The following is a 25,604-nucleotide window of genomic DNA, read 5'->3' on the forward strand; positions in this document are numbered from 1 at the left end:
TCTGGCTTCACTGTGGGTGAGGTACACCAATTGGGGTTGGCCAAGAGAAGAGGGCAGGTGGCGGGCACGGGCTGTCGTCTCTGCCCCCTGGAGCCTGGGGTCCATCCTTCACCCAGAGAACGACTCAGTAACAGGGTGAGCCCGGGTCCGGGTGGGAGAGGGCAGTGGCCGGCTGTCTGGCAAGGCTCAGGGCTCGGTGAGGAGGAGGGGAGCCTGGAGACCCCTGCCCCAGAGTAGGGGTGGGGCAGCGGCGGGGCGTGTGGTCCTGACTCAGCAGGGCCAGCAGGCAGGCTGAGCCCGAGAGAGAGTCGGCTTCGGGGGCCGAGCCCAGCCGAGCTGGGCACGGTGACCGCCGTGAGCACCGGGGAGACCCCCAGACGGGGGCGGGGCGAGTCCCTCCGGCCGGCGGCCCCTCGCGGGCTTAGCACGCCCGACAGCACTAACCAGCCGGCCCAGCAAATCTTTTGTCGGGGCGGCGCTGAGCCAGCAGGGTGCCGCCCGCTATATCTGGGGCCCCGCGGCCCGCGGGCCTGCACTCCAGGCGGCGCAGGTGCACCATGGCGCAGCGCTCGGGAAAGGTGAGTGCCCGCGGCGGGCCCAGAACCCGCTTCCGTGGCTCTTGGTGCTCGGGCTGGGGGCTGGGGGCTGGGGGCGGAGGGTGGCAAATTGCTGCTTGGTGCCCTTTGCATCTGACAACCCGGGGGTAGCCTGGCCCTGGCTGAGCACCTCTGTGATGTGAGGGTTAGGAAGTACCCCCAACACTCCCTCCAGCCCCTCCAGCAAGCGCTGGCTCTGGGGCTCCAACCCCCACCCCCAGCCAGGAGCAGGCCGAGTGGTGAGCTGTGAGGGGTGCCTGGGTTGCAGTGGGGGACCCCTGCCTTGCCTTGCAGGCCCTGGGCCCCACTTTTTCCCTGAGGCTGTTCTAATGTGACTGCTCCTTCCTCAGAATCCGCCCAGGGACACTTGGGACTAGTTCTCTGCACAACTGTTCAGATCTAAGGGGGCCTCCGAATTCTGTGGGTGACCAGTTGTCCTTGAATATCTGGGGGTGGGGAGAGCCCTCAAACAGACTTGTGCGGGAAGGAGGGTAAATTTGGACCTCTCCCCTCTTCTCTAGCTCCCTGTCTTTTGGACCCCAGGGGTTACATTCAAGGTTAGTGAGTGAGAGTATTACTGCATCTGTCTGCGAGGGCTAGGTTATGCCTCAGTAACAAACAGCCCCAAGAGCTCCCTCCACCACGGTCCACACACCCTCTGTGCTGCAGAGCGACACCCTGACAGCAGCAGAAGCAGAGAGGAGAAATGAGAAGTTTTCAGAGTTTTCGAGTCCACACACATCCCTCTGGCCAAAGCCTCTGGCCTCACTTAACTCCGAGGGGCCCAGGGAGGCAGTTGTACCATCAGTAACAGCACACATACAGGCTGACCACAGTCATTGGGCCCAGGTAGCATTACTTTGCCAGGCCCCTTCTAGGAGCCCAAAGTATTAGTCGCTCAGTCGTGTCCAGCTCTTTGTGACCCCATGGACTGCAGCCCACCCGGCTCCTCTGTCCATGGGATTCTCCAGGCAAGAATATTGGAGTGGATTAGCCATTCCTTTCTTCAGGGGATCTTCCCAACCCAGGGATCAAACCCAGGTCTTCTGCATTGCAGAGGCAGACTCTTTACCACCTGAGTCACCAGGGAAGCCCCTGAAGAGTTATTGAACGGTCGGAATGTTAGGTTCCTCTGCAGAAAGTGAGTTTGAGGTTGATATGGTTCATGTTTGTTTTTGTTTTGTTTTTATTGAAGTACAGTTGACTGACAAGATTGGCTTAGTTTCCGGTGTATAATGTGGTGACTGGATATTTTTATCCCTTACCAGATGATCACTACAATAGGTCTGGTTACCATCTGGTTCACAGTGTTCAGTGTGAGGACACCCTTCAGTGCTACATCACCATGGAGCACGGTGTCTGAACTGACCGCCGGGCTAGAAAAGCTCCAGATCTAACACATGCATGTCACCCGGAGGAGTGGCCCAGGGCACAAAGGGACGCGGCTACATTGAAAAAACCTGCTTTTGAGCCGTTAATCCCGCGCCGGGCCCTGACGTGGCTCTGTTGGATTCAGTCTGTCCGGTGAAGCAGACGGATCCCAGAAACCTGACTTTCTGAAAACAGTATTTGTTTATATGGCGAGTCCTGAGTGAAGTGTTTTCTTTTGGAAGCATTTTTTGGATGTTGTGTTTTAACGATGAACAAAAATCGAGTTTAAAAACTGCAGTGGTAGTTTGAAAAGAGCCTGTTTTCACAGGGGCCCCTGGACAAAGGGGAAGTGGCTGTCTCCTCGGATCTTCTGAGATTTGTCTGCTGAACCGTGGGCCCCCGGGGTGGGGATGGTCGGGCACTGCGGCTGATCTCAACCTGCCATCCATGCGTTCTTTCACCTGATCAAGAGACAGGGTTGAGCACCTAGTGTATGCAGCAGGTCTGGGCCTGGGGACTCAGGATTCAGTGGGGGTGTTGGGCCCCATGTGTCCATTCCCAGAACTGAAAGGAGAGGTGCACCCAGCCCTGTGCCCTCTCACCTGGCTCTTCTAGATCACACTCTACGAGGGCAAGCACTTCACGGGCAGGAAGCTGGAGGTCTTCGGGGACTGTGACAACTTCCAGGATCGCGGCTTCATGAACAGGGTGAACTCGGTCCGCGTGGAGAGTGGGGCCTGGGTCTGCTTCGACCACCCCGACTTCCGGGGCCAGCAGTTCATCCTGGAGCACGGCGACTACCCCGACTTCTACCGCTGGAACGGCCACAACGACCACATGGGCTCCTGTCGGCCCGTGAGGATGGTAAGTGGGCTGGGGTCCTCCACCTGGCCGGCGTGGGGCTGCAGGGCTTCCTGCTGGAGTGATCCAGGGCTCCGTGAGCCTGCTCAAGACGTGTAACAGGTATTGGGAGGGGGGTAACCCTCCCAGCTTTAGGAACGGGTGAGACCATGGGGTCTTTAAGACGGCGAGATGTCCCCACACAGACCTAGCCACTCCCATGCGTGGGGACCAAATCGGAGAGCCCCTGGGAGTTTTCATGACCGGGTTTTCAGCAGTGCATCAGTTTCAATTTCCGATGCCAAAATCTTGCTGAATTTTCCACTTAAAACGCTATTGGAAACATCAGAAGTTTGGATTTGCAACCAGATGGGGGAAGCATTCAGCTAAAGTAAGGCTCTTGTGGGCCTGGTGTGTCCACCAGGCAGATCACCTTGTAACGCTTTTCGGGACCCTTCGATGGAGTGGCCGATGGAAGAAGCTTGGGTATCCTTGGCCAGGCAGCGGGAACCAGGGGACAGGACCCAGCAGACAGCTGCCATTTCACAGGGTGGACGACGAGGGGTGTCCCTCCTCCTTGGCGAAGGACTGTGTGTGTCTGGTTGTCCTTAGTGTGGGGTTTGAGGACTGGGCATTCCCATTCCTTGGGAGTCGCCCAAGTTCAAGTCTTAACCGGCCTGTTGTGAGCTCTGGATGCTAGGGCAGGGACACAGCTGGTTCTGAGGAGCCAGGCGAGCAGCTCATGGGGCATCTCAGGCCTTGTGTCTGCAGGAGCGCTTCCCTGGACGAGCGTCTGAGGACCCCAGGGGAGGGGCCTTCTGAGTAGAAACCCCTCAACCTCTCTCTTTTCCACACTGCAAACCCAGCTGGGCTTCAGCCTCTCAGATTGTAAGAATGCTTTCTTAGGCTTCCTATCAGGTCACGGACATTTGGAAAAAAGGAATTGCCATGGCTGGCCCTGGGTCTTGCATAATGCTATTTGTATGAAAACTATCCCGGGTATCTTTTGAATGCTGTTCTCATAAACAGCTGTCTTTGGGGCCAGCTCTGGCATAGACCCAGCCCCCACCGGCGCCAGAGCCCAAGGGGAGCTGGCCCGCCTCGGGCTTTTGGAAATACAGGGGACTCTTAAGAGGGTATGTCCTCGGCCCAGTGAGCCAGCAGGGATTTCAGCAAATGAGATCTCTTATTTGTTTTAGATTTTTGGCTTCATGTTTTAATAAAAGGTTCTGTTACAGTTTGTAAAATATTATCCTTTAAAAGCTGCCCATGGCCTGCAGCCCGGGGCGGGGTTGCCGGTGTGGGGCTGGGGGTGGGCGGTGATGGGCACAGGAATGCCGTGGTGTGTCTGGGCAGGAGGAAGCCCAGTGCCCCAGGCCGGTCAGAGGGGGGCCGCTGTTCCAGGCGGGCTGGCCCTCTCTGGATCCTGGGTTCTTTAGTTAAAGAAAGAGGAGAGTAGACTGATTTGAGACCCTGAATCTTTTTAAAGAAATAGATGCCTTTCATCCAAACAAATCTTATCTGCAAGCTCTGGGCTGAGGGGCGGGTGTTAGGCTGGGGAGGGGCGTGGAACTCACTAGCTCTTCAGCCCAGGAGCTCTTGGGTGCCCCAGGGCCCTGGGTGAGTTTCCGCTCCCACCCACATGTGCTTCTGTGGGCATTCCCTTCACTTTCTTCCCTTCCTCGCTCTCGGTGGGGGCCCGCAGCACGGGGAACACTTCCGCTTAGAAATCTTCGAGGGCTGCAACTTCACGGGCCAGTGCCTGGAGTTCAAGGAAGACTGTCCCTTCCTTCAGAGTCGGGGCTGGACCAAGAACTGTGTCAACGCCATCAAGGCGTACGGCGACGGAGCGTGAGTAGAACCCACCTGGCTTCTGCCCATGGGTCCCTGCCTGCCAGGGTGGGTTGGACCCCCAGCAGAGGGGCAGCCTGTCCCCTGCCCTGAGACCCTTTCCCTCCCTCCCCCAGCCGCCTCCCTGGCCCAGAAAGGCCAGGGTGAGGGGACACGGGGCTCCAGAGGGCCCCCGCCCACCCCCCTGCAAAGGGCAGGGGGCCCTTTGCAGACAGTCATTCTCTAGGATTGGGCTGGGCTATGGTTTGCTTGAGCCAGGGGAAGCCTGCTCTGGGCAGGGTGGCCCTGCTCACCTGTCCACCCCTCACTGACCCTGCATTGGACCTCTCTCCTACCAAGCGCCCAGCCCTCCTAGGCGGGCCTCCCTGGGAGAGGTACCTCACGGTGGCTCACTTCTGATGGACCGTGTGGCTGAGTGGGTTTTCCCTGCACGCCCTGTTCCTTCCACCAGCCGAGGAAGTCTCTGCACCCACTGTGCACATCCATCGGGCCAAGTTTCACAGCCCCTGCTCGCACCCAAGCTGGCCATCTCCTCCCCATCTACCTGGCTGGGTGGACAGTGTGTCCCCATTTTACAGATGAGCAAGCTGAGGCCAAGAAAGTTATCCCTACCCTGCAGTGAGTGGCCCTGCTGGGATGACAGCCAGGCCTTTGGCTCCAAGTCAGACTGTCCCTGCTCTGGAGCTGGGAGTCTCCCCAGACCTCAGCTCCAGCCCCCAGAAGAGCCCCAAAACATGGGTGCCAGGAGCCAGCTCTTGTCACAGCGTCTATGGGATCCTTTAAGGCACGGGGTCAGGGTGCCAGAGGTGGTCATGCCAGGAACTGAAGGAAGACGCTCCCCACCTTTCCTGGCATGGCTGATGTTGGCTGCTGGGCCCTGGACCCTGGGCCCTGACCCAAAGGTCTTTCAGAAATTCCAGGTTTGCCCCAAGCTGATGGCACCTGGGAATCTGGGGGAGAATTCCAAAACAACCATTTGCTGGCTAAATTGTGTCTTGTGAGGCCAGAGCCGTACCTTTGGGTAGAAGATATCCTGAGCCCTGAGGCCCAACCTCCACTCACTCTCAGGGGTCCCAGGGGCTTGTTTAGAAAAGAAGGCATGGAGGAAGGAGCTAAGATTTGACTACAGGGACTTCAGGCCCCAGTTCGCCTAAGAGGAGATGAGGCTCAGACGGGTGGGGGGTCACTGGAGGCTGCCCATGGCGGATGCCACCTCTGGACCTGGGCTCTGCTCACTCCCCATGGAGCCTTCATCCTTTGCCTCCTGTGACTTCAATTTGAAAAAGAGATATGTAAGCTTGTGGCCCGGAGAAGGCAATGGCACCCCACTCCAGTACTCTTGCCTGCAAAATCCGTGGACGGAGGAGGCTGGTAGGCTGCAGTCCATGGGGTCGCTGAGAGTCAGACACGACTGAGCGACTTCACTTTCACTTTTCACTTTCATGCATTGGAGAAGGAAATGGCAACCCACTCCAGTGTTCTTGCCTGGAGAATCCCAGGGACGGGGAAGCCTGGTGGGCTGCCATCTATGGGGTCGCACAGAGTTGGACACGACTGAAGCGACTTAGCAGCAGCAAGCCCATGGCCAAGACAAGCTGCCTGATGACGCCCCAGGATGTGTAGTCTGGGTGGGAGGGGCGCGGGGTGGCGGCTGTGGGTTGGGGGCGGGGGTCGTGGGGCTGCCAGGCCAGGATCTGGTCAGCCCCGGCCCCTGACCCGCCCCCCCGCCGCCGCCCTCCACCCAGGTGGGTTCTCTACGAGGAGCCCAACTACCGAGGCCGCATGTATCTGGTGGAGAGGGGCGACTTCCGCAGCTTCTCCGACTGGGAGGCCCCCAGCGCGCGCGTCCAATCCCTCCGCCGGGTGGCCAACTTCTAACCGCCCGCCCGCCCACCGAGGTCTGGCCGCGACCAGGAGCCGCACCCCTGGAGGAGAGTCCCCTCTGCCCACCCCGGGACCATGGGGAATAAACGTCCTAAAAGCCAAGCGCTGAGTGACTTCTCTGCCCTTTGTGACCAAGGGACAGTGTCGGGGGAGGTGGCGGGGCGGGGCGCCCCAGGCCCTGGAAGGACCGACCAGGAAGGGTGGAGGGGGACGCCTTGAGGCACCCGCTGGGAGAACATCAGGGCGGAGGGGACCTGCAGGTCGTGGAGTCCAACCCTGTCGGTTCACGTGTGAAAAGTCAATGAAGCAGGAGGGGAGGCACCACCTTGGACCTAGGACTGGACGAGGTGTCTCCTCTACCTGAAATGCCTCCCCGGGCCAGCTAGGGGAGAAGGGGAGGGGGGTCGTTATGGGGTAGGGTGTGATGGGGTGGGGGAGGGGGACCGAGGGGAGGGAAGTGATGGGGAGGGGCAAGAATGGAGGGCGATGGGGTGGGGGAGGGGACCATGCCAGGCGGCATGGTCTGGTCCACTCTACCACCAAAGCCTGACCCAGGGCCCCTGAGTTGGCATCTCATAGGGGAGAACCTTCTAAAAGGATGGGCTTGACCGCAGGGGCAGATCACCCCTTACAGCCTGTAAGGAGAGAGAAATTGAAGGGCTTGGAAGAAGCAGGGATTGTTGCCTGATCAGGTGGGCTCTGAGGAGGGGAAGGGGAGGAGACAGGAGGCGCCTTCAGGGCTGAAAGGCCAGGGCGGGGAAAGCCCCGACTCTCACAGTGCTGCTCAACCCAGGACCGCCACTCTCCTCACCCCAAGGAGAATTCACAGAGTTTCTCTGTACTGTGGGCCCTCTCCAGGGCAGTGGGCCCACCTTGGTGGGCTGGGCTTGATGGGAGGGGCGTTCACACACACACACATCCCTGCCAGGGGACAGAGAAGGAGGAACCTGGCCTGGGAGGGAGTGGGGTTTCCAGGAATAAGAGACCACCGTGGCTTCCCTGCTGCCTTAGTGGTAAAGAATCTGCCTGCCAATGCAGGAGACACGGGTTCCGTCCTGGATCGGGGAAGATCCCACACGCCTTGGAGCAACAAAGCTCCACTAAGCGCCACAGCTATTGAACCTGTGTGTTAAAGCCTGGGAGCCAAAGCTGCTGAGCCCCTGTGCCGAAACGACTGAAGCCTGAGCTCCACAGCAAGAGAAGCCACCGCAATGAGAAGCCCGCACACCGCAACCAGAGAAAGCCCGTGTGCAGCGACAGAGGCCCAGCACAGTCAAAAATCAATCAATCAACCGTAAAAAAAGAAGCTCCTGACCCCTCCCCGCCCACACTTCAGTGTCCAGCCTACCCCCGTACCCTCCCACTCAGTGAGACGACAAGTAAGCTGCTGGACCCGGGAGTGACCCAGGTAACGCGCCTCCTGCCCATGGCCGACCGCCAGAGTCCTGAGCTCTCTCCATCTAAACTAAGGACTTGAAGAAACAACCATGAAACTCACCGCAAACCAGTGGAAGACCCTGAGCCCACAATGCCTCGCCGCCTGTGAGTCGAGAAGAGGGTTTGCTGAAAGCCATGCTCTTGTTCTCTGCTGCTTTGCTCAGGGAGGCCGTCTCTCTGGTTGAGCTCAGCCATGTTTGTCTTCAGGTGTGGGAGGCCCTGCCTGAAGCCAGGCCCCTGTGCCTGCTCAACTGGTCTTTCCTGCAACTGTCTGACCCTCAGAGATCCACATCAGGCCTGGGAGAGGAGGGGTCAGCAGCCCAGCTGACCCCCAGCCTGCAGGACCTCACACCCCTTTCCCCAATGTTGATGTTGATGATGCTTCCATTGAAGTTTTTGTCTTATGCACTGACTTGATGCCGGGCTCTCTAAGAGTGGAATCTGTGTCATTTTACTTGCGTACGAAAGCGAACTCGCTCAGTCGTGTCCGACACTTTGTGACCCCCATGGACTGTAGCATACGAGGTTCCTCCATCCGTGGAATTTTCCAGGTAAGAGTACTGGAATGGGTTGCTGTTTCCTTCTCCAGGGGATCTTCCTGACCCAGGGTTTGAACCCGGGTCTCCATCATTGCAAGCAGACGATTTTACTGTCTGAGCCACCAGGGAAGCTTATGTACAATAACACCGTTATTGTGATAAGCTTATTATCGCCACTGCAAAGGAGAGCTAGACACACACAGGTTAGGCCACTTGCCCAAGGTCACACAGCAGTCAGGGTTCACACTGGGCCTGGCTGATACCTTCGCTCCTCATCACTCCACTAGACTGCACACATATTTGCATATGTGGGTGTATTTCACAACAGTTAAGGTAACAGTAGTCCACCCAGCAGCAATCACACACGCAGAACCATAGTCCCTGCGTCACCTCATTCAAACTCCCAGTGACCCGTGAGGAAAGGGTTCAGGAAGAAGCGGGGCCTGGTGCGAACTGGGAGCAAAATCAGTAGGTTCGGGGCTAGGATAATGGAAACTGCTCTCTCATAGCTCTGGAGGCCGGAAGTCCAGGATCGAGGTGCAGGCTCCTCCGGCTTGCAGGTGGCCGTCTTCTCCCTGTGTCCTCACCTGGCCTTTTCTCTGTGTTGCCTGTGTCCAAATCTCTTCTTAGAAGGACACCAGTCATATCGGATTAGAGTCCAACCTAACAACCTCATTTTCGCATAATCACCTCTTTCAAGACGCTGTATCTCCAAATGCAGTCACATTCTGAGGTTCTAGGGCTTCCCCTGTGGTGCTGGTGGTAAAGAGCCCACCTGCCAGTGCAGGACACCTAAGAGACTCGGCTTTGATCCCCAGGTGGGGAAGATCCCCTGGAGGAGGGCCTGGCAACCCACTCCAGTATTCTGTTCTGGAGAATCCCAGGCACAGAGGAGCCTGGCAGTCTACAGTCCATGGGGTTGCAGAGTTAGACACAACAGAAGCTACTTAGCACATACGCACATCTGAGGTTCCCATATGAATTTCAGAGAGACACGTGGCAGCCCGTAACACGAACCAAATAGCCTCTCTGGACCTCAGTCTCCTGCTCTATGATAGGAGCTCTCATGTCTGTTGTTCTGTATGGTTGCATTGTGCTGAGTCACTCAGTCGTGTCCTACTTTGCAACCCCATGGACTGTAGCCCACCAGTCCCCTCTGTCCATGGGATTTCACAGGCAAGAATACTGGAGTGGGTTGCCATTTGCTCCTCCAGGGGATCTTCCCGACCCAAGGGTGGGATCCCCGTCTCCTGCATCTCCTTGCATTGGCAGGCAGATTCTTTACCACCGAACCAACTGGGAAGCCCTGTTCCAGCTGTTTACACAGCTGTAAAAGCCAAACAACTAACTCTGAGAAGGTGCCGTATGAATACTGGTTATTAGTTGTAAGGGACACACTCAAGGTCACCCAGAACCCTGGCAGAGCAAGGGTTAAGGGCCAGCTTGGGGTCTCCACCCTGATCTTCTCTCGGTCCCTTGCTAAGCTGTTTACACAGCTGTAAAAGCCAAACAACTAACTCTGAGAAGGTGCCATATGAATACTGGTTATTAGTTGTAAGGGACACACTCAAGGTCACCCAGGACCCTGGCAGAGCAAGGGCCAGCTTGGGGTCTCCACCCTGATCTCTCGGTCCCTTGCTAGGCTGTGTCCTGGACAAGTCACTGCCCCGTGCCTCAGTTTCTCCAGCTGTACAGTGGGAATAATCCCTTCCTAGGGAATTAAGGGAGACTCACCCATGGCCAAGGAGCTCTGTCGAGTCCGGGGACCCTGGAGAGGGGCCAGGCCTTGCAGTCCTTCCGGAGTTCCAGAGGTTTCTCTGAACTCGTCCTGCTCCCCAGCACCTCATTAACTGGTGATTCCGGTCCTCAGCGATAGGCCTGTGCTCCTGGGTGACCTCCCGTTCCCCCGGTCCTCTGCTGCCAAACGTGCCCGCCAATCTGCTTCTCAATCTCAGGAAGAAAAACAGGATTCCCAGCAAAATGCTTGTGGGCAGAACTGTAATTTGTCTGAAGTCAGGCCAGGGGGCTGGTGGACCGAGGGCCAGCGCCTTCTGAAAAGAGTCACACATGCTTCACATACTTGTGTCTCCGCTCTGTGGCTTGGAGAGCCAGGCTCTCACCCAGCCATCCCCAGTCCTCAGCTCTCTGACCCTCCCAAGCCCCCTGACCACCAGGAACCTCATGTGCTGTGTATCAGGCCTGTCTCACCCCTGGAAAACATCCCCTCTGAAATCAGCAACGATGTTCTCACTCTCTCCCCACCGTCCCCTCCCCATCCCTGCTGCTGCCCCTCGCCCATCCCCACCCTGCCTGCTGGTGCCCCTGCTCCGATCCCGGTGAGTCCCAGGATCCTCTGCGCTCCTGGAGACCACCCCCTCCGCCATGTTCCCTGAGACTTCCTCCCGTCTCTTTCTCCTGCTGCTGCTGCTGCTAAATCGCTCAGTCGTGTCCGACTTTTAGCGACCCCATGGACCGTAGCCCACTAGGCTCCTCCATCCATGGGATTTTCCAGGCAAGAGTACTGGAGTGGGGTGCCATTGCCTTCTCCGTCTCTACTTCCTACTGCTACTGCTAAGTCACTAAAGTCGTGTCCGACTCTGTGAGACCCCATAGATGGCAGCCCACCAGGCTTCCCTGTCCCTGGAATTCTCCAGGCAAGAACACTGGAGTGGGTTGCCATTTTCTTCTCCAATGCATGAAAGTGAAAAGTGAAAGTGAAGTCTCTGAGTCATGTCCGACTCTTCAAGACCCCATGGACTGCAGCCTACCAGGCTCCTCCATCCCTGGGATTTTGCAGGCAAGAGTATGGAGTGGGGTGCCATTGCCTTCTCCGGTCTCTACCTCCAGGGCCCTGCAAATCTGTGTTCCCCTCGAAAAAGCACAGAGATTTTCAATTAAAAAAAAAAAACAACCTGTTGAATGAGAGAGTTTAGCTAAAAAAAAAAAAGTAGTTCCTCAGTTTCCATTTGGGAAGATGAGAAGGTTCTGGATGGTGGTGGTGGTGATGGTTGCTCCTGAAAAACTTCAAGGTATTTAATGCCCAGGGCACTGGAAAACGGTTCAGAGGGGTGAGTCTTCTGTCCTTAACATGTTACCCCAGTGAAGACACATGATCTTTCTCATTCCTGGGGGGCTGGGGGCCGTCGGGAGGTAATCCGCATGTAGAAGAGCCTCCGGCATTCCGGAGGACGCCATGGTTCCACCTGCCCACCCCTCCTGGCGCCTGGGGAGTCTCTCACTCAGTCCCCAGTTCCCCCACCCCCACCCCCGACACCTCCAGTGCCGGTCTGCGGCTGCTGATGGAACTGGAAATGCGGAAGGGGATGGCCGGGGCGAGGACCTGGGCTGAACCCGCACTGCCCAAGCCCCTTCCCTGCCTAGCCACAGCCATCTGGGGAGCCCGATGACCAGAGGGAGTGAGTGCACTGAGGCCTGCGAAGCCCAGACCTGTAAAATGAGCTTCTTGTAAACAGGCTCCTGGCCTCCCTGCTGACCTCGGCTAAAAGCCCTACTCTTTGGAATCAGTGATTGAAAACATCCGAAGAGGACAGCAGACGGTTGTGGAGCCTCGCCCTGGACTTACCAAGGGGGGCCGGGCAGTGGCTGCCCTGGACGGGCCTGTGGGTTTGGAGAAGGCTTTGCTGGACGCTGAGAACAGCCCCTTGGTTGGGTTGCGGGGAGCTGGCTGAGTGGTCAGCAATGAGAACCCTGTTCCTGGCCAGGCGGCCAGCCTCCAGGCTACCAGTGCCTGGGAGAGCGGCCATCTTACTAAAAAAAATGAGATGGGAAAGGAATGTGAAGGCATCTTTGGGCTTTTGGAAAAGGTAGACGGACAGAGGTGAGGTCAGGGTAAGGTGAGCGTCCACAGTGTTCTGTGCAGCAGAGTCCTGCCTCTCGGCTGGAGAGCAGCTCCAGAGTGGGCCCGAGCGAGCTGGGAAATCCGTCCCGTGATGCTGAGTCGGAAAGATAAACCCGTTTCCCGGGAGGACCTCAGTGATGCCTGGGACTCGGGCCAGAGAGGAATTTATTCCCCCTGGGTCCTCAGGACCCGTACTGAACATCACAGGCTGCCTTCTCAACAGATCCCCCCCTCCACAAAGAAAAGAGCAAGTTTCTCTGGATTTGTTGCTAATCACATCCCACAGGGTTAGGCCAGTGGCATCACGCCAAAGTAAGCTTTCCATGGGGGAGAAGATTTAACATCACTTGTTTCCATAGGAACTTTTAGCAAATTCTGAGAGAATCTGGGGCACTGAAGCAGGGCCTGGCCATACTTGTTCAGTCGCTCATTCATGTCTGACTCTTTTCGACCCTAAGAACTCCAGAACACCAGGCCTCCCTGTCCATCACCAACTCCTGGAGCTTGCTCAAACTCTTGTCCATTGAGTTGGTGATACCATCCAACCTTCTCATCCTCTGTCATCCCCTTCTCCTCCTGCCCTCAATCTTTCCCAGCATCAGGGTCTTTTCCAAGGAGTCCGTTCTTCACATCAGGTGGCCAAAGGATTGGAATTTCAGTTTCAGCATCAGTCCTTCCAGTGAATATTCAGGACTGATTTCCTTTAGGATGGACTGGTTGGATCTCCTTGCAGGCCAAAGGACTCTCAAGAGTCTTCTCAAACATCACAGTTCAAAAGCATCAATTCTTCGACTAAGATAAGCATACCTTAAAAATATTCTTCTCTTCGTAAGTGTAGGATTTTGGTGTCTGATTTATCACTTAGTTCATAGGTTAAGACAGTATGTTGATGGGAAGTGAACATGAGTCAAGCTCTTGGACTCAGAGACCAGCCACCCTATCACACCACTTCAGGGCATGTTACACTGGTGGGGGTGGGTGGGGTGTCAGTTGGATTGTCCCCCCGTTGGGAGTGGGGCAGTGCTCGGGTGGTACTCACAGGGTGGTCCCTGGGGCCTTTCTCCTCAGTGACCCCTGGGACAACGGTGTTTGTGTGTGAGCCCTGGGCAGCCATGGGTCAAGGGCAGTGAGCAACTTGGATTCACGACAGTTGCTGTGGGTCCAATGAGGCGGTGGTCACAGGGTACTGCTCCCAACCAAGTGAAACTCAAGGTGGGGATGGCACTGTCTCTTGGGAATGATTTCTGGTGCCAGGTCAACCCGGGAGAGGAGGAGGCCGGAGCCAAGGGTACTCACAGCCTCATCCAGACACGCATTCCTCAAGTCCTGGCTGCCAAGAAGCCGGCTTTTCCCGAGTGTTTGACCTTCTTTAACCTGGGTGTTCATCTCTCTTTCACTTGCTATCTTTCCAGTAAATCCCCCTTTCTTGCTTAAACCCACCAAACTCAGTTTCTTTTGCAGCAGCCGAAGAATGCCGACCTCCCCCTCCCAGTCGACCCCTCCTTTCTGCTCCCAGGAAAATAAAGGCAGGTGTGGAATTAGCAGTCCACTGGACCTGGCCTCCACCTGAAAGGACCTGAAATTCATGTAAATACCATTTGTAGGATTAGCAACTCCAGTATGAATTACCCTTGGCTTCAGAATCCACACAGAGAACAAGCAAATACATGGTTTTGCGGGCAGCTAGAAATCTTCTGGAATGAGTGAAAACAGATGTTGCTAAACCAGGCTCCCCCATTGTCCCTCCAAGTCACACACAGACACACGCGCACACAGGCATGCATGCTCTCTAACCAGGGTGCCTTGCTGTGGCAGATGAGGCAGAAGAGAAGAGGGGCCTGCGTGCAGAGGCTCTGAGGTCTCTGCCCCGAGGGTGGCTGTCGGCTTGCTTATCTCATCCCCAGAGAAGTGCTGGGCCAGCGGCATCCACAGACCCTCTTCTGAATATTCAGGGAAAGGCACTCTTGCCAGATGTCTGCCCAAGATCTCTCTGGGGAAATTCTGCGGGACTGGACAGGAAGGTTGACCTGTGAGCCTCCTGTGCATTGGCACAGAGGTGGGCTTACTCCTTTCAAGCCACTGACTCCCTGTCATTTCATGGACACATCCTTAGACTTGGTGTGAACAGAGCTGGAATCTCAGATCTCCACTCACTAGCTGAGCCACTTTGCTTAACTGCTTGAGGCCCCAGTTTCCTCATCAGTAAAACCAGGAAGATAATACTTACCTTGAGTTGTTGTTACGGAAGCTAAAAGTTATTGAAGTGAAAAAGTGTTAGTCTCTCAGTTGTGTCTGACTCTTTGCCACCCCATGGACTGTAGCCCGCCAGGCTCCTCCATCCATGAGGTTCTCCAGGCAAGAATACTGGAGTGGGTTGCCATGCCCTTCTCCAGGGGATCTTCTCAACCCAAGGATCCAAGCGGGGTCACCGGCATTGCCTGCAGATTCTTTACCATCTGAGCCACCAGGAAAGTATAATTGTACCTGCCTCGTGATTGCCATTTGATTATAGTGAAATCATATAAAAATTCCAAAACATAGGAATTTTTGCTTCATGCTATGGGTGTGGGTGTGGGTGCGTGTAAAATCTGTAAGAAAGCTTCTACCCTTCTTGGCAATGGTCACTTTCCTATTGGGCGGTGAATACAGAGGCCTGGCTTTATCTCTTCATAATCTGTTGCAGACAAGATGCTGGCGAAGAGTGTGAGTGATGGGTTAGTTTCAGGTAACTATTAATACTTGCAAGGAGTTGGCAGAGTTGGCCTGAAACCAGAGATGGCTGCCACCTGCACCAGGAAAATGAGGACGCCGAGGAAGGGGTGTGTGTCAGATATTCCTCCCTGAGGCTGAAATCTGGAACGTAGGGAAAGAGACCCTCACTGCCCCCCCACCCCACCCCACTTCCTCGCTTAACAGCAAGTGGAATCCTAGTAATTCCACTTCAAGAATTGTGAGATGTTTAATCGTTGCATAACGGGAGGGACCCTGTGCTGGGGCCAGAGAAGGTAGAAAGGATCAGACCAGGGCCCTGAAGGAAGGAGAGATGGACCCCTTAGAACAACAGGAAGGTCCCTGCAGGCCCACCGCCCCCCACCCCTTGCTCCCCCGGCAACAGAGTGGATGCTGAGGCAGCATTTGCTCAGCTAAACTCTTGAGTGGACAATTCGGGTGTTTCCAGTTTGTGAAAACTGCAAATAAAGCTGCTATGAAAATTCACGTGTAAATCTTCATATGGATGGATGCTTTCGTCCTCCTGGGTAAAGCAGAATGGATGAGTCATGTGGTAGGTGTATGTTTTACTCTCTAGGAAACTGCCAAACTGTTTTCCAAAGTGATTGTACTGTTTTATATTCTTATCAGATGTGCAGGCATGCCTCTGAGATACGGGTTCAGCTCCAGAGCACAGCAATAAAGTGAATATATCAATACAAGTCACACAAATGTGGGGGTCTCCCACTGCGCGTAAAAGTTATGTTTATACATAGTGTCCTGTGTGCAACAGCATTATGTTTTTAAAAAGCAGTGGTGGATTAGTACTAAGTTGTGTCCGACTCTTGCGACACCATGGACTGTAGCCCGCCAGGCTCCTCGGTCCATGGAATTCTCCAGGCAAGAATACTGGAGTGGGTTGCCATTTCCTTCTCCAGGGGATCTTCCGGACCCAGGCAGATTCTTTACCGACTGAGCTACGTGGGAAGCCCCTTTTAACAAGTACACACCTTCATTTTAAAATGCTTAAAAATACTTTATTGCTGAAAAGTGCTAACAACCATCTGAGCCTTCAGCAAGACCTACCTCCTAGTAACATCGAAGGTCACTTGTCAAAAATCAGCGTAATAAATACAATGTCCCCTACCACGAACCTTCAAGTTGTGAATTTTCGAAGATGTGAATGTGGAGCTTATGAACGGAGACCTGACGGAATTGGAGGTCAAGGGAAAGGACGAAGAGAGGCAAGAGATTCACGACGCAGGAGATGGCAGGGAGGTTTTCTTTCTTTGAGGAGGCGCTGTTGGGTTTTGAGGTGCAGAACTACATGAGAGTTGCCGCAGCCGTGCAGAAAGCAGTCCAATGCTACTGTGTCATCGATGATCGGAAGATAAGAGCTGCTACCCAGACATCAGTGGATCTTTGTTTCAAGAGGGTAGATAGCTTTGGATCCAGCAAGAACCCGTGGTGTCGACTGTCAGGCGTGACACTGCAGCCCGCCCTCCGTCTCCCGTCGCTGACGACCCTTCAGCTCTACCCTCTCCCACCTCCCCTCCTTCTCCAGTCTAACTCTTCCTGCCTGTTCACAAAGTGCCAGCCCCCATATGTCATCTGTTGTCCTGGACTACTGTACTCTTCGAGGTACTGAACACCAAGATTAAAAACGTTTTTCTTCTTTTGTGTGTTTGTGTTTTTTTTTAAGTGTTATTTGTGTGAAAAGTATTATAGACCTCTTATCGTCAGCACCATATAGCTGAATGTGTTAGTTGGGTACCTAGGCTCACTTTGCTGAATTGAGGAACAAACTGAACTCACAAACATGCTCTCAGAATGGAACTCATTTGTAGGTAGGGGACTTAGTGTATGATAACAATGAAAAAAAAAAGGAAATATTTTAAGAATTACCAAAATGTAACACACACACAGTGAACAGCTGCTGTTGGGAAAATGGGGCCGATAGACTTGCCTGACACAGGGTTGCCCTGAGACTTTAAGTTTGTGAAAAGCAGTATCTTCAAAGTGCGGTGAAGGGCAAGAGAACAAAGGGTGCCTGTGCATGCAAGTTCATGTTCTGGCCAACAAGAATTCCTGGTGTGAATAGGCTTGTTCGTTTTAACCATTCAAATATGTGTGTAGTGGCATCTCACTGTGGCTTTAATTTTAATTTCTCTAATGACTCGTGATGTTGAGCATCTTTTCATGTGTTTATTGGTACTCTTCTTTGGAGAAATGTTGTTTAAATCCATTCCTCGTTTTTAAGTTGGATTATTTGTATTTTTATTGTTGAATTGTAAGATTTTTTTTAAAAGTATATTCTGAATACGAAACCCTTATCAGAGATATGATTTTCAAATATTTTCTCCCATTCTGTGGACTGATTTCTCACTTTCTTGATCGCATATTTTGAAGCACAGAAGTTCTAAATTTTGATGAAGTCCAATTTAAAAAAATTGTTTGCTTACATTTTCAATGTCATGTCTAAGAAATTATTCCCAAATCCAAGGTCATGAAAAAATGTACACCAATGTTTTCTTCTAAGAATTTTATAGTTTTAGCTCTTGTGTTTTAGGTCTTTGATGCATTTTGAATTAATTTTTGTATATAGTGTGAGATAGGAAGTCCACATTCATTGTTTTTCGTGTGGCTATCTAGTTGTCCTGGGCTTCCCGGGTGGCGCTACTGGTAAAGAACCCACCTGCCATGGCAGGAGACATAAGAGATACGGGTTTGATCCCTGGGTTGGGAAGATCCCCTGGAGGAGAACATGGCAACCCACTCCAGTATCCTTGCCTACCCCATGATCAGAGCAGCCTGGTGGGCTACAGTCCATGGGGTCACGAAGAGCTGGGCACGACTGAAGTGACTTACCAGGCACGCCTCTAGTTCTCCGAGCACCATTTTTCAAAAGCTTTGCTCTTTCACTGAATTGAATTTCTCTCAAAAATTAAAATTGAATTTCAACCCTGTTGAAAATGAATTGACCCTACTTGTATACAGTCATCTCATCCTCTGTCGTCCCCTTCTCCTCCCGCCTTCAATCTTTCCCAGCATCAGGGTCTTTTTCAATGAATCAGTTCTTCTCATCAGGTGGCCAAAGTATTGGAACTTCAGCATCAGTCCCTCCAGTGAATATTCACGACTGATTTCCTTTGGGATTGACTGGTTTGATCTCCCTGCTATCCAAAGGACTCTCAAGACTGAATGTTAAATCAACTTTGAATTACTGGAGTAAATCTCACTTGGTCTTAATGTTGTATGGTTTTTTAGATATTGCTAAAGTTTATTTTAGAACTTTTGCATCTATGCTCATGATGACTACTGGTATGTAATTTTATTTTCTTATAATGTCTTTGATTTCAATATCAGAGTAATACTAGCCTCACAGGATGAACTGAGAAGTACCCCTTCCTCTTCAATTTTCTAGAAGCATTTGTAGAGAATTGGTCTTTTCTTCCTTAAATATTTGGTACAATTTCCCAGTGAAGCCATCTGGACCTCTAGTTTTCTTTGAGGAAAGGTTTTAACTACAAATCCCATTTTTAAAATCAGATCAGATGAGATCAGATCAGTCGCTCAGTCGTGTCCGACTCTTTGTGACCCCATGAATCGCAGCACGCCAGGCCTCCCTGTCTATCACCAACTCCCGGAGTTCACTGAGACTCACGCCCATTGAGTCAGTGATGCCATCCAGCCATCTCATCCTCTGTCATCCCCTTCTCCTCTTGCCCCCAATCCCTCCCAGCATCAGAGTCTTTTCCAATGACTCAACTCTTTACATGAGGTGGCCAAAGTACTGTAGTTTCAGCTTTAACATCATTCCTTCCAAAGAAATCCCAGGGCTGATCTCCTTCAGAATGGACTGGTTGGATCTCCTTGCAGTCCAAGGGACTCTCAAGAGTCTTCTCCAACACCACGGTTCAAAACCATCAATTCTTCGGCGCTCAGCCTTCTTCACAGTCCAACTCTCACATCCATACATGACCATAGGAAAAACCATTGACTAGACGGACCTTTGTTGGCAAAGTCATGTCTCTGCTTTTGAATATGCTGTCTAGGTTGGTCATAACTTTCCTTCCGAGGAGTAAGCGTCTTTTAATTTCATGGCTGCAGTCACCATAGACACAGGCTATTCAGATGACATTTTCTTCTTGGTGGAGCTTATGTCTTCTGTGTTTCTTATGTATGGAATTTGGTGAGTTCTTGGATCTGTGGATTTATAATTCTCATCAAATTTGGAAACGTGCAGCCATTATTTCTTCAAATATTTTCTCTCTTCCCTTCTTCCCTCGTCTTCAAGGACTCCTTCTTGTTCAGTCCTTAAGTCATGTTTGACTGTGACCCATGGACTGTAGCCCACCAAGCTCCACTGTCCATGGGATTCTCCAGGCAAGAATGCTGGAGTAGGTTGCCATTTCTTTCTCCAGGGGATCTTCCTGACCCAGGGAGCAATATATAAGACTGCCTGAAGTTGTCCTACAGATTGATGATTTTTCCATTTTTTGAATTCTTTTTCTCTGCTTTTTGTTTTGGATAGTTTCCACGGCTGTATCTTCAAGTTTGCTAATAGTTTATTCTGAAATGCCTACTCTGTTGTTAACTCCATCCAGTGCTGCTGCTGTTTAATTTCAGACATTGTTTTCATCTCTAGACATTCAGTTGGGATGCCGTGCTTCTGCATCACCTCTTGAAAGTTATTGCAACCCAGTTGCAATAACTATTTTCATGTCCTTGCTGCACCACTCAGCCCTGTGCGGTGGGGGTTGGGTACACCCCTTTCCCACCTCAGAGTTTCCTCCCATGCCTGAGTGGATCTGTCTCCAGCTGCAAATGGAAGAGGGGCCTTTCGTAGATATCCAGGGGGCTCTGCTCTCTGGGACTCTATCCAGTCAGCTCTAAGCAGTTCATTCATCCTGGACGCTCAGCTGCTTCTGAAACTCAGGGAGTCCACTGGGCTCAATCCAAGCTCCCCCTTCCTGTTCTGAGGTCTGGAAATTCTCTCAGAGCAGTAAGTGGTCCTCTCGCAGAACTCCCCTCATTTGTCCCTGTCTCTCAGGAATTATTATCCTTTACTGCCAGGTGCCCAGTGTCTTGCAAACTGTTGTTTCACATATTTGATGTTTGATTTTGGGTTGTTTTGAGCTTCCCAGGTGACGCAGTGGTAAAGAATCCTCCTGCCAATGCAGGAGATAAAGGAGACTCAGGAGAGTTGGGTTCAATCCCTGGGTCAGGAAGATCCCTTAGAGGAGAAAATGGTAATCCACCCCAGTATTCTTGCCTGGGAAATCCCATGGTCACAGGAGCCTGGCGGGCTATAGTTCACGGGGCCACGAAGAGTCAAACACGATGCACGCACTGCTTCTGGTTGTTCCAGGTAGCAGGCGGGAGACTAAACCCCATCCCTGTTTCTCTGTGTGGGCCAGACTTGAAGTCAAAACTAGAGAATTCTGAAAACTCTTTAAAAACCCTCTTCCCTTTGTCTTGTTAGCCTCTGATATTTCTCTGAAGCTGCCAGGAATAGTCTGTGGGGGAGATAAAGTGAAATTTGGAGGGCTGGGATATCTTCCAGCTGGCTTTAAAACTTCAGCATAGCCATGTCTTTGCTAACACAGCCCTGGTGAGACACCCAGGAAAGAACCAAGCGTCCCAGTACCGGATGTGGGGTGAGCTTGGAAAGCCGTGGGTTTGTCGGGTCTCTGAACCTCCCTCAGGGCCCGTCTCTGAGTGGCAGCTCTCTTACCCAGAAGGCCTGACTCCTGACTTTTCGGGCCAGCAGTTAGAAGCCGTGGCCAAGAGTGGCCTTGTACAAAGGAAATTTTCTTGGCGTGAGAGGGGGATTCGGTCTTTTAAGCCTGCTTCTTTTAAAACCTTGACCCTTTCTGGAAGGGACAGTGACCCCTTGGAACAGACTGGATGCGTGGCACCCTGGGAGTGATGGGGGTGGGAGTGGAGTCTGGTGGCCCAGCTCAGCACCCTTGCTCAGAGACCGGGGACTCTCTGATGTCTCTTGCTGGTCCCATCCTTCTCTGGACCCTGGCAACACTCCCAGCCTAGGACACATGTATATACGGCGTTTTAACGGTGTATGGGCTTCCCAGGTGACTCAGAGACAGAGTGTCTGCCTGCCAGGGAGACGTGGGTTTGATCCCTGATCCGGGAACATTGCCTGAAGGAGGAAAGGGCAACCCACTCCAGCATTCTTGCCTGGAAAATCCCATGGACAGAGGAGCCCAGCGGACTACAATGCATAAGGTTGTAAAGAGTCAGATACAACTCAGCATGCAATGCAAGGGTTTGTGGCCATGTTTTATTCTTCAAATAATTTTAATTCTCTGGCTAACATTAATTATAATAGTAATAATACTACGGCTTCACAAAACCCTCTTCTTTTTTTTTTTTCAATGACACAGTATGTTTTGTGTTTGTGTGTGGTAAAATACCCGCAATAAAAGTTACCACTGTAGCTACTTTAAATCGTTCAAAGTACCTTCACATTGCTACACAACTGTCACCGCTCTCCACTTACACTTTTTCACCACCCTGTATCCAAACCCAGCGCCCATCTGCCTTTCTTGCTGCCCGCAGAGGCCCTTGAAGTCATTCTTTCTCGCAGGTGGGATTGTGGCTCTTTGTGTGGCGTGTATCTGGGCGCCCCTCCATAGAGTGGCCTCCCCCATTGCTCTTAGTGCCAGGAGTCCCCTGCCAATCTTCAGGAAATCTTCCTGTTTCTTCCGTGAGGGCTCTGCGCCCTTGGAGGGGTCTCTGGAAGACAGTTAAGGACATGATGTTTCAGGGGAATTAGGCATTGGTTTTTCCAGTAGTCATGTATGTTTGTGAGAGTTGGACTATAAAGGCTGAGCGCCAAAGAATTGATACTTTAGAACTGTAGTGCTGGAGAAGACTCTTGAGAGTCCCTTGGACTGCAAGGAGATCAAACTAGTCCATCCTAAAGGAAATCAACCCTTGAATATTCACTGGAAGGATTAATGCTGAAGTCTGCAATACTTTGGCCACCTGATGCGAAGAACTGACTCATTGGAAAAGACCCTGATGCTGGGAAAGATTGAAGGCAGGAGGAGAAGGGAACGACAGAGGATGAGATAGTTGGATGGCATCACTGACTCAATGGACATGAGTTTGAGTAAGCTCCGGGAGTTGGTGATGGACAGGGAAGCCTGGCGTGCTGCAGTCCGTGGGGTCGAAAGGAGTTGGACACGACTGAGCGACTGAACTGAACTGAAGGCATTGTTTTCCGACTTTGCCACCTTCTTGCACACTTATTAGATTTGGGCGAAGTTCACCAAAGCAGAGTCTGTAATGCTTGACCTGGGAAGAGAAGCCAACTCAGGACAGCATCTTTATTGCACATGCACACACCCAGACACCCCACCCCATCTCACACACATGTTCTCCCCACCCCCATAAGGAAGTAGACGGGCTTACTCACCCTGCACCGGTGGGGGGACGGGGGGACCTCTTTGTGCCAAACCAACATTGGGGGAAGGGGAATAAAGGAGAAGGGCAAGTCCCAGCTTGGACAGAAGATGGTGAGGCAAGCAGTACTGGACCTGGGCCCGCGGACGTTGCGTCGACATCAGCAGCCCTTCTGAGCAGGCTCTGAGACTACGCCTCCCACCTTGCTCACTAATACGTGGCCCCCTGAGAGTTGAACTTTTCTCAAACCCTAGTCGACAGGCTCCTTGAGGGTGTGGCCATGGTCATCTCACCCTGCCTTGGACCTCCCCACTTCTTGAACACCCCCTCCTTGGGTGTCCAAGATAACAGATGCCTCTGCAGACCGTTTGGGTCTCCCCTGACTCTTTTCTTTTGTCTTCTCACTCTATTTATTTTTGTTTGGCTGTGCCTGGTCTGATTGCAGCCCTCAGGATCTTTGTTGAGGCATGTGGGATCTAGTTCTCTGTTACTGTTGTTCAGTCGCTACGTCGTGTCTGACTGTTTGCAACCTCATGAATTATAGCACGCCAGGCTCTCCTGTCCACCGTCTCCATCTCCCGGAGCTTGCTCAAACTCATGTCCATCGAGTCGGTGAAGCCATCCAACCATCTCGTCCTGTTGTCTCCTCCCTCTCGCCCTCAATCTTTCCCAGCATCAGGGTCTTTTCCAATGAGTCAGCTCTTTGCATTGGGTGGCCAGAGTACTGGAGCTTCAGCTTCAGCATCTGTCCTTCCAGTACCGGGGCGCCCGGCATTGGGAGTGTGGAGTCTCAACCACTGGACCTCCAGGGAAGTCTCTGTCTCCTCATTCTTCACCTCATCTTCCCCAAAGGCTGCAGCTCCCAGGCATGCCCGTGACTCCCGCACTCTGTCCCCAGCCCAACCAGTAGGCCATACCTGTACAGCCAGATACCTTTAGTCTTCACATCTGCATGTTGTAATGGCCCCTGTAAGGACGTGGGTCCCAAAGTGCACTCGTGAGCAGCCGGTAGAAGCATCTCTGAACCTGTGTCACCGGCCACCGTCTACCCCATCTCTCTGTACAGTGGGGACCCCCAGAGTCCTTCCTTCCTCCCAGTGGGCATCTCCTTTCTGAAGAGTCCACCTTGGGAACATCCCTGCCCTTTCCACCTTCCTCTCTCCTGATGGTACCCAGCAGCCTCCTTTCTCCTCCTTTCAACCCACCCCACCAGTCTTTTCCAACAACTTCAAATCTCATTCCAAAGCCCCCTCCCAGACCCATCTCTTAGGAAGTAAATTCCCTCTCCTTAAGCCTAGCTGCACGGTGATTCAGAAATTTGGGGAAAGAAAGAATGGGTTTCCTCTGGTTTTGACCAGTGGAGAATAAATGGCCCAGTGCTCCATGGGATCCCATTCTGGGGTTTTCTTTCGGAGTCTGGACACGGTGAATCATTGGGAGAAGGTCTGGAGGTCGTGATGAGGGTTGGGTTTCCAAAGCCACCTCACTCCCCGCCCCGCGTCCCTCAAATCACACAAACACAAATCCGATCTGAAATTTTCCGGGCTAGATTCTCTAAAGGGACCCGGAGAATTCGGGAAATCCTGCTGCCTCTAGGACCTGGAGGATCCGAGTGTGTGTGTGTGGGGGGGTGACCCTCCCCGCCCCCCGCGGAGCCGGCGCCGGAACTGCCAAAGGGGAACTGGCAGACCGACGCTGCAGGGGGCTGCGGCCGGCCGGGGTTGCCGCGGGGACTTGGGATCCCGGCCGAGACCTCGGGGGACCGTCAGAGGCTGCCGATCGATCCTGGGGGCGCTGGGCACTCCCCGTCCCCTTGCGGGACTTCCTTAGAATTCGGAATTTGCACGCGATTCCCCAGTTAAGGCGAACTAAGGGCGCTCTCCAAGGAGGACGGACCCCAGGTCCCCCAAGAGTGCCTCTGCAGGGTCCTTAGGGTCCTCGAGGAGCCTGGAGGGAACCAACTTTTCGCGGGCCTGAGTGAGCTCCCCGCGTGCGCCTCTCCCCAACCCCGACCCTGCAGTCCACCCTCTTCTCCTCCTCGTTGTCCCGGCCTTTGGTCCAGGCAAAGGTGGCGAGGGCTGGAGCCCTGAGGCGCGGGCCGGGCAGCCCGGACGATCGCACGCGGAGCGGTCCGCAGCGTCCCCGGGAGCAGGCGCGGGGCCCGCGGGCTAAGGTCGGTCCTGAGAGATCGGGAGCGGCGGTCGGGGTGGGTGCTGCGGGAGGGCAGGCCCGAGAAGTGGGAGGGGACAGGTTGAGGGGTGGTCTCTGAGGAGGAGCCTGGCTGGACTGTATTGTTCGCCACTCGGCCGCCCGGAGCGCGCGGCTCTGGCCGAGGAGGGCGTGCGGGGCGCTTCACTCCCCAGGTTCATCGGTCCCCAGCGCCCCGCGCTCTCCAGCGCGCCCCGAGACAACCGTGAGCAGGTGGGTGCGGTCTCCCCCGGGGGGCGCGGGGCGGGAGGCTTTCCGCGCCGGTGGAACTGCGGCTGCTTCGCCCTCTGGGACGCAGCCCCCGGCGAGTCAGCGGGCCGGGAGGCCGGGTGGGCGCACGGTAGCGAGGGTCCCCCGCCTCACCCGCGCCGGCTGCCTCCGCAGGAGCCCGGAGCCGAAGGCCCCGCGATGGCCTCGGGACGCAGCCGCAGGGAACCGCCGCGAAGACACCGAGGGGCCCCTCCCTAGCGGCGCGCAGACTCCTCCGAGGGCCCTCCCCACCCGCGGGATGGGGGGCGGAGGGTCTGCCCTGAGGGTCTGCGCCGACCACCGCGGGGGCATCAACTGGCTCAGCCTGAGCCCCGACGGACAGCGCCTGCTGACGGGCAGCGAGGACGGCACGGCCCGGCTCTGGAGCACGGCGGACGGCACGTGCTGCGCCCTCCTGCAAGGTAGACCCTTCCGGCCGCGTCCTCCGACCGCTCGCCCTGCCCTCCTGTCCTCCGCTCGCCAGCCTCTGACCTGTCCGCAGACCCCTTCCCCCAAGTCCAGCGCGCACCCACCTTGGACCCTCGTGGAAAAGCCCCCCGGGGCGGGGTGAGGGTGGGCGTGCAGAGAGGCCGCGATCCCAGCCAGCGAGGCGAGGGGCGCGGCGGCGAG

The 25,604-nt window shown here is 54.1% G+C and overlaps 2 protein-coding genes and 1 long non-coding RNA gene across 11 annotated transcripts in view; 2 read left to right on the top strand and 1 right to left on the bottom strand.

The window, feature by feature from the left end:
- Positions 1–91: 91 nt before the first annotated feature.
- Positions 92–6,644, top strand: CRYGN (crystallin gamma N). The gene is made up of 4 exons (XM_027540291.1): positions 92–578; positions 2,583–2,831; positions 4,513–4,658; positions 6,404–6,644. The coding sequence occupies exons 1-4, from the start codon at positions 558–560 to the stop codon at positions 6,534–6,536; spliced, it is 549 nt and encodes a 182-aa protein (XP_027396092.1). The 5' UTR covers positions 92–557; the 3' UTR covers positions 6,537–6,644.
- Positions 6,645–21,463: 14,819 nt separating this feature from the next.
- Positions 21,464–25,592, bottom strand: LOC113890984. The gene is made up of 2 exons (XR_003510640.1): positions 25,508–25,592; positions 21,464–21,845 (listed from the first exon to the last, which is right to left on the bottom strand). It is a non-coding gene; the product is annotated as an uncharacterized LOC113890984 (long non-coding RNA).
- WDR86 (WD repeat domain 86) overlaps positions 23,316–25,604 on the top strand; it is a 42,358-nt gene continuing 40,069 nt past the window's right edge. For 4 of the 9 annotated variants that reach the window (XM_027538555.1, XM_027538556.1, XM_027538554.1 and 1 more), the window contains exons 1-2: positions 23,317–24,938; positions 25,110–25,396. In XM_027538555.1, coding sequence (XP_027394356.1) covers positions 25,234–25,396 — 163 coding nt within the window. In that variant the 5' untranslated portion in view covers positions 23,317–24,938; positions 25,110–25,233. Of the gene's footprint in view, positions 24,939–25,109; positions 25,397–25,604 lie in introns of all 9 variants that reach the window. The other 5 variants (XR_003510638.1, XM_027538558.1, XM_027538552.1 and 2 more) reach the window with 4 other exon arrangements.

Source organism: Bos indicus x Bos taurus, chromosome 4, assembly GCF_003369695.1.
Source record: "Bos indicus x Bos taurus breed Angus x Brahman F1 hybrid chromosome 4, Bos_hybrid_MaternalHap_v2.0, whole genome shotgun sequence".
In the NCBI taxonomy this organism is placed as follows: domain Eukaryota; kingdom Metazoa; phylum Chordata; class Mammalia; order Artiodactyla; family Bovidae; genus Bos; species Bos indicus x Bos taurus.

Excerpts from the sequence above, each read along its gene's own strand:
- CRYGN (XM_027540291.1), top strand. The coding sequence starts at position 558 with ATGGCGCAGCGCTCGGGAAAG. Across the intron at positions 579-2,582 it reads TGGCGCAGCGCTCGGGAAAG|ATCACACTCTACGAGGGCAA; the intron begins GTGAGTGCCCGC and ends TGGCTCTTCTAG. Across the intron at positions 4,659-6,403 it reads AAGGCGTACGGCGACGGAGC|GTGGGTTCTCTACGAGGAGC; the intron begins GTGAGTAGAACC and ends CCCTCCACCCAG.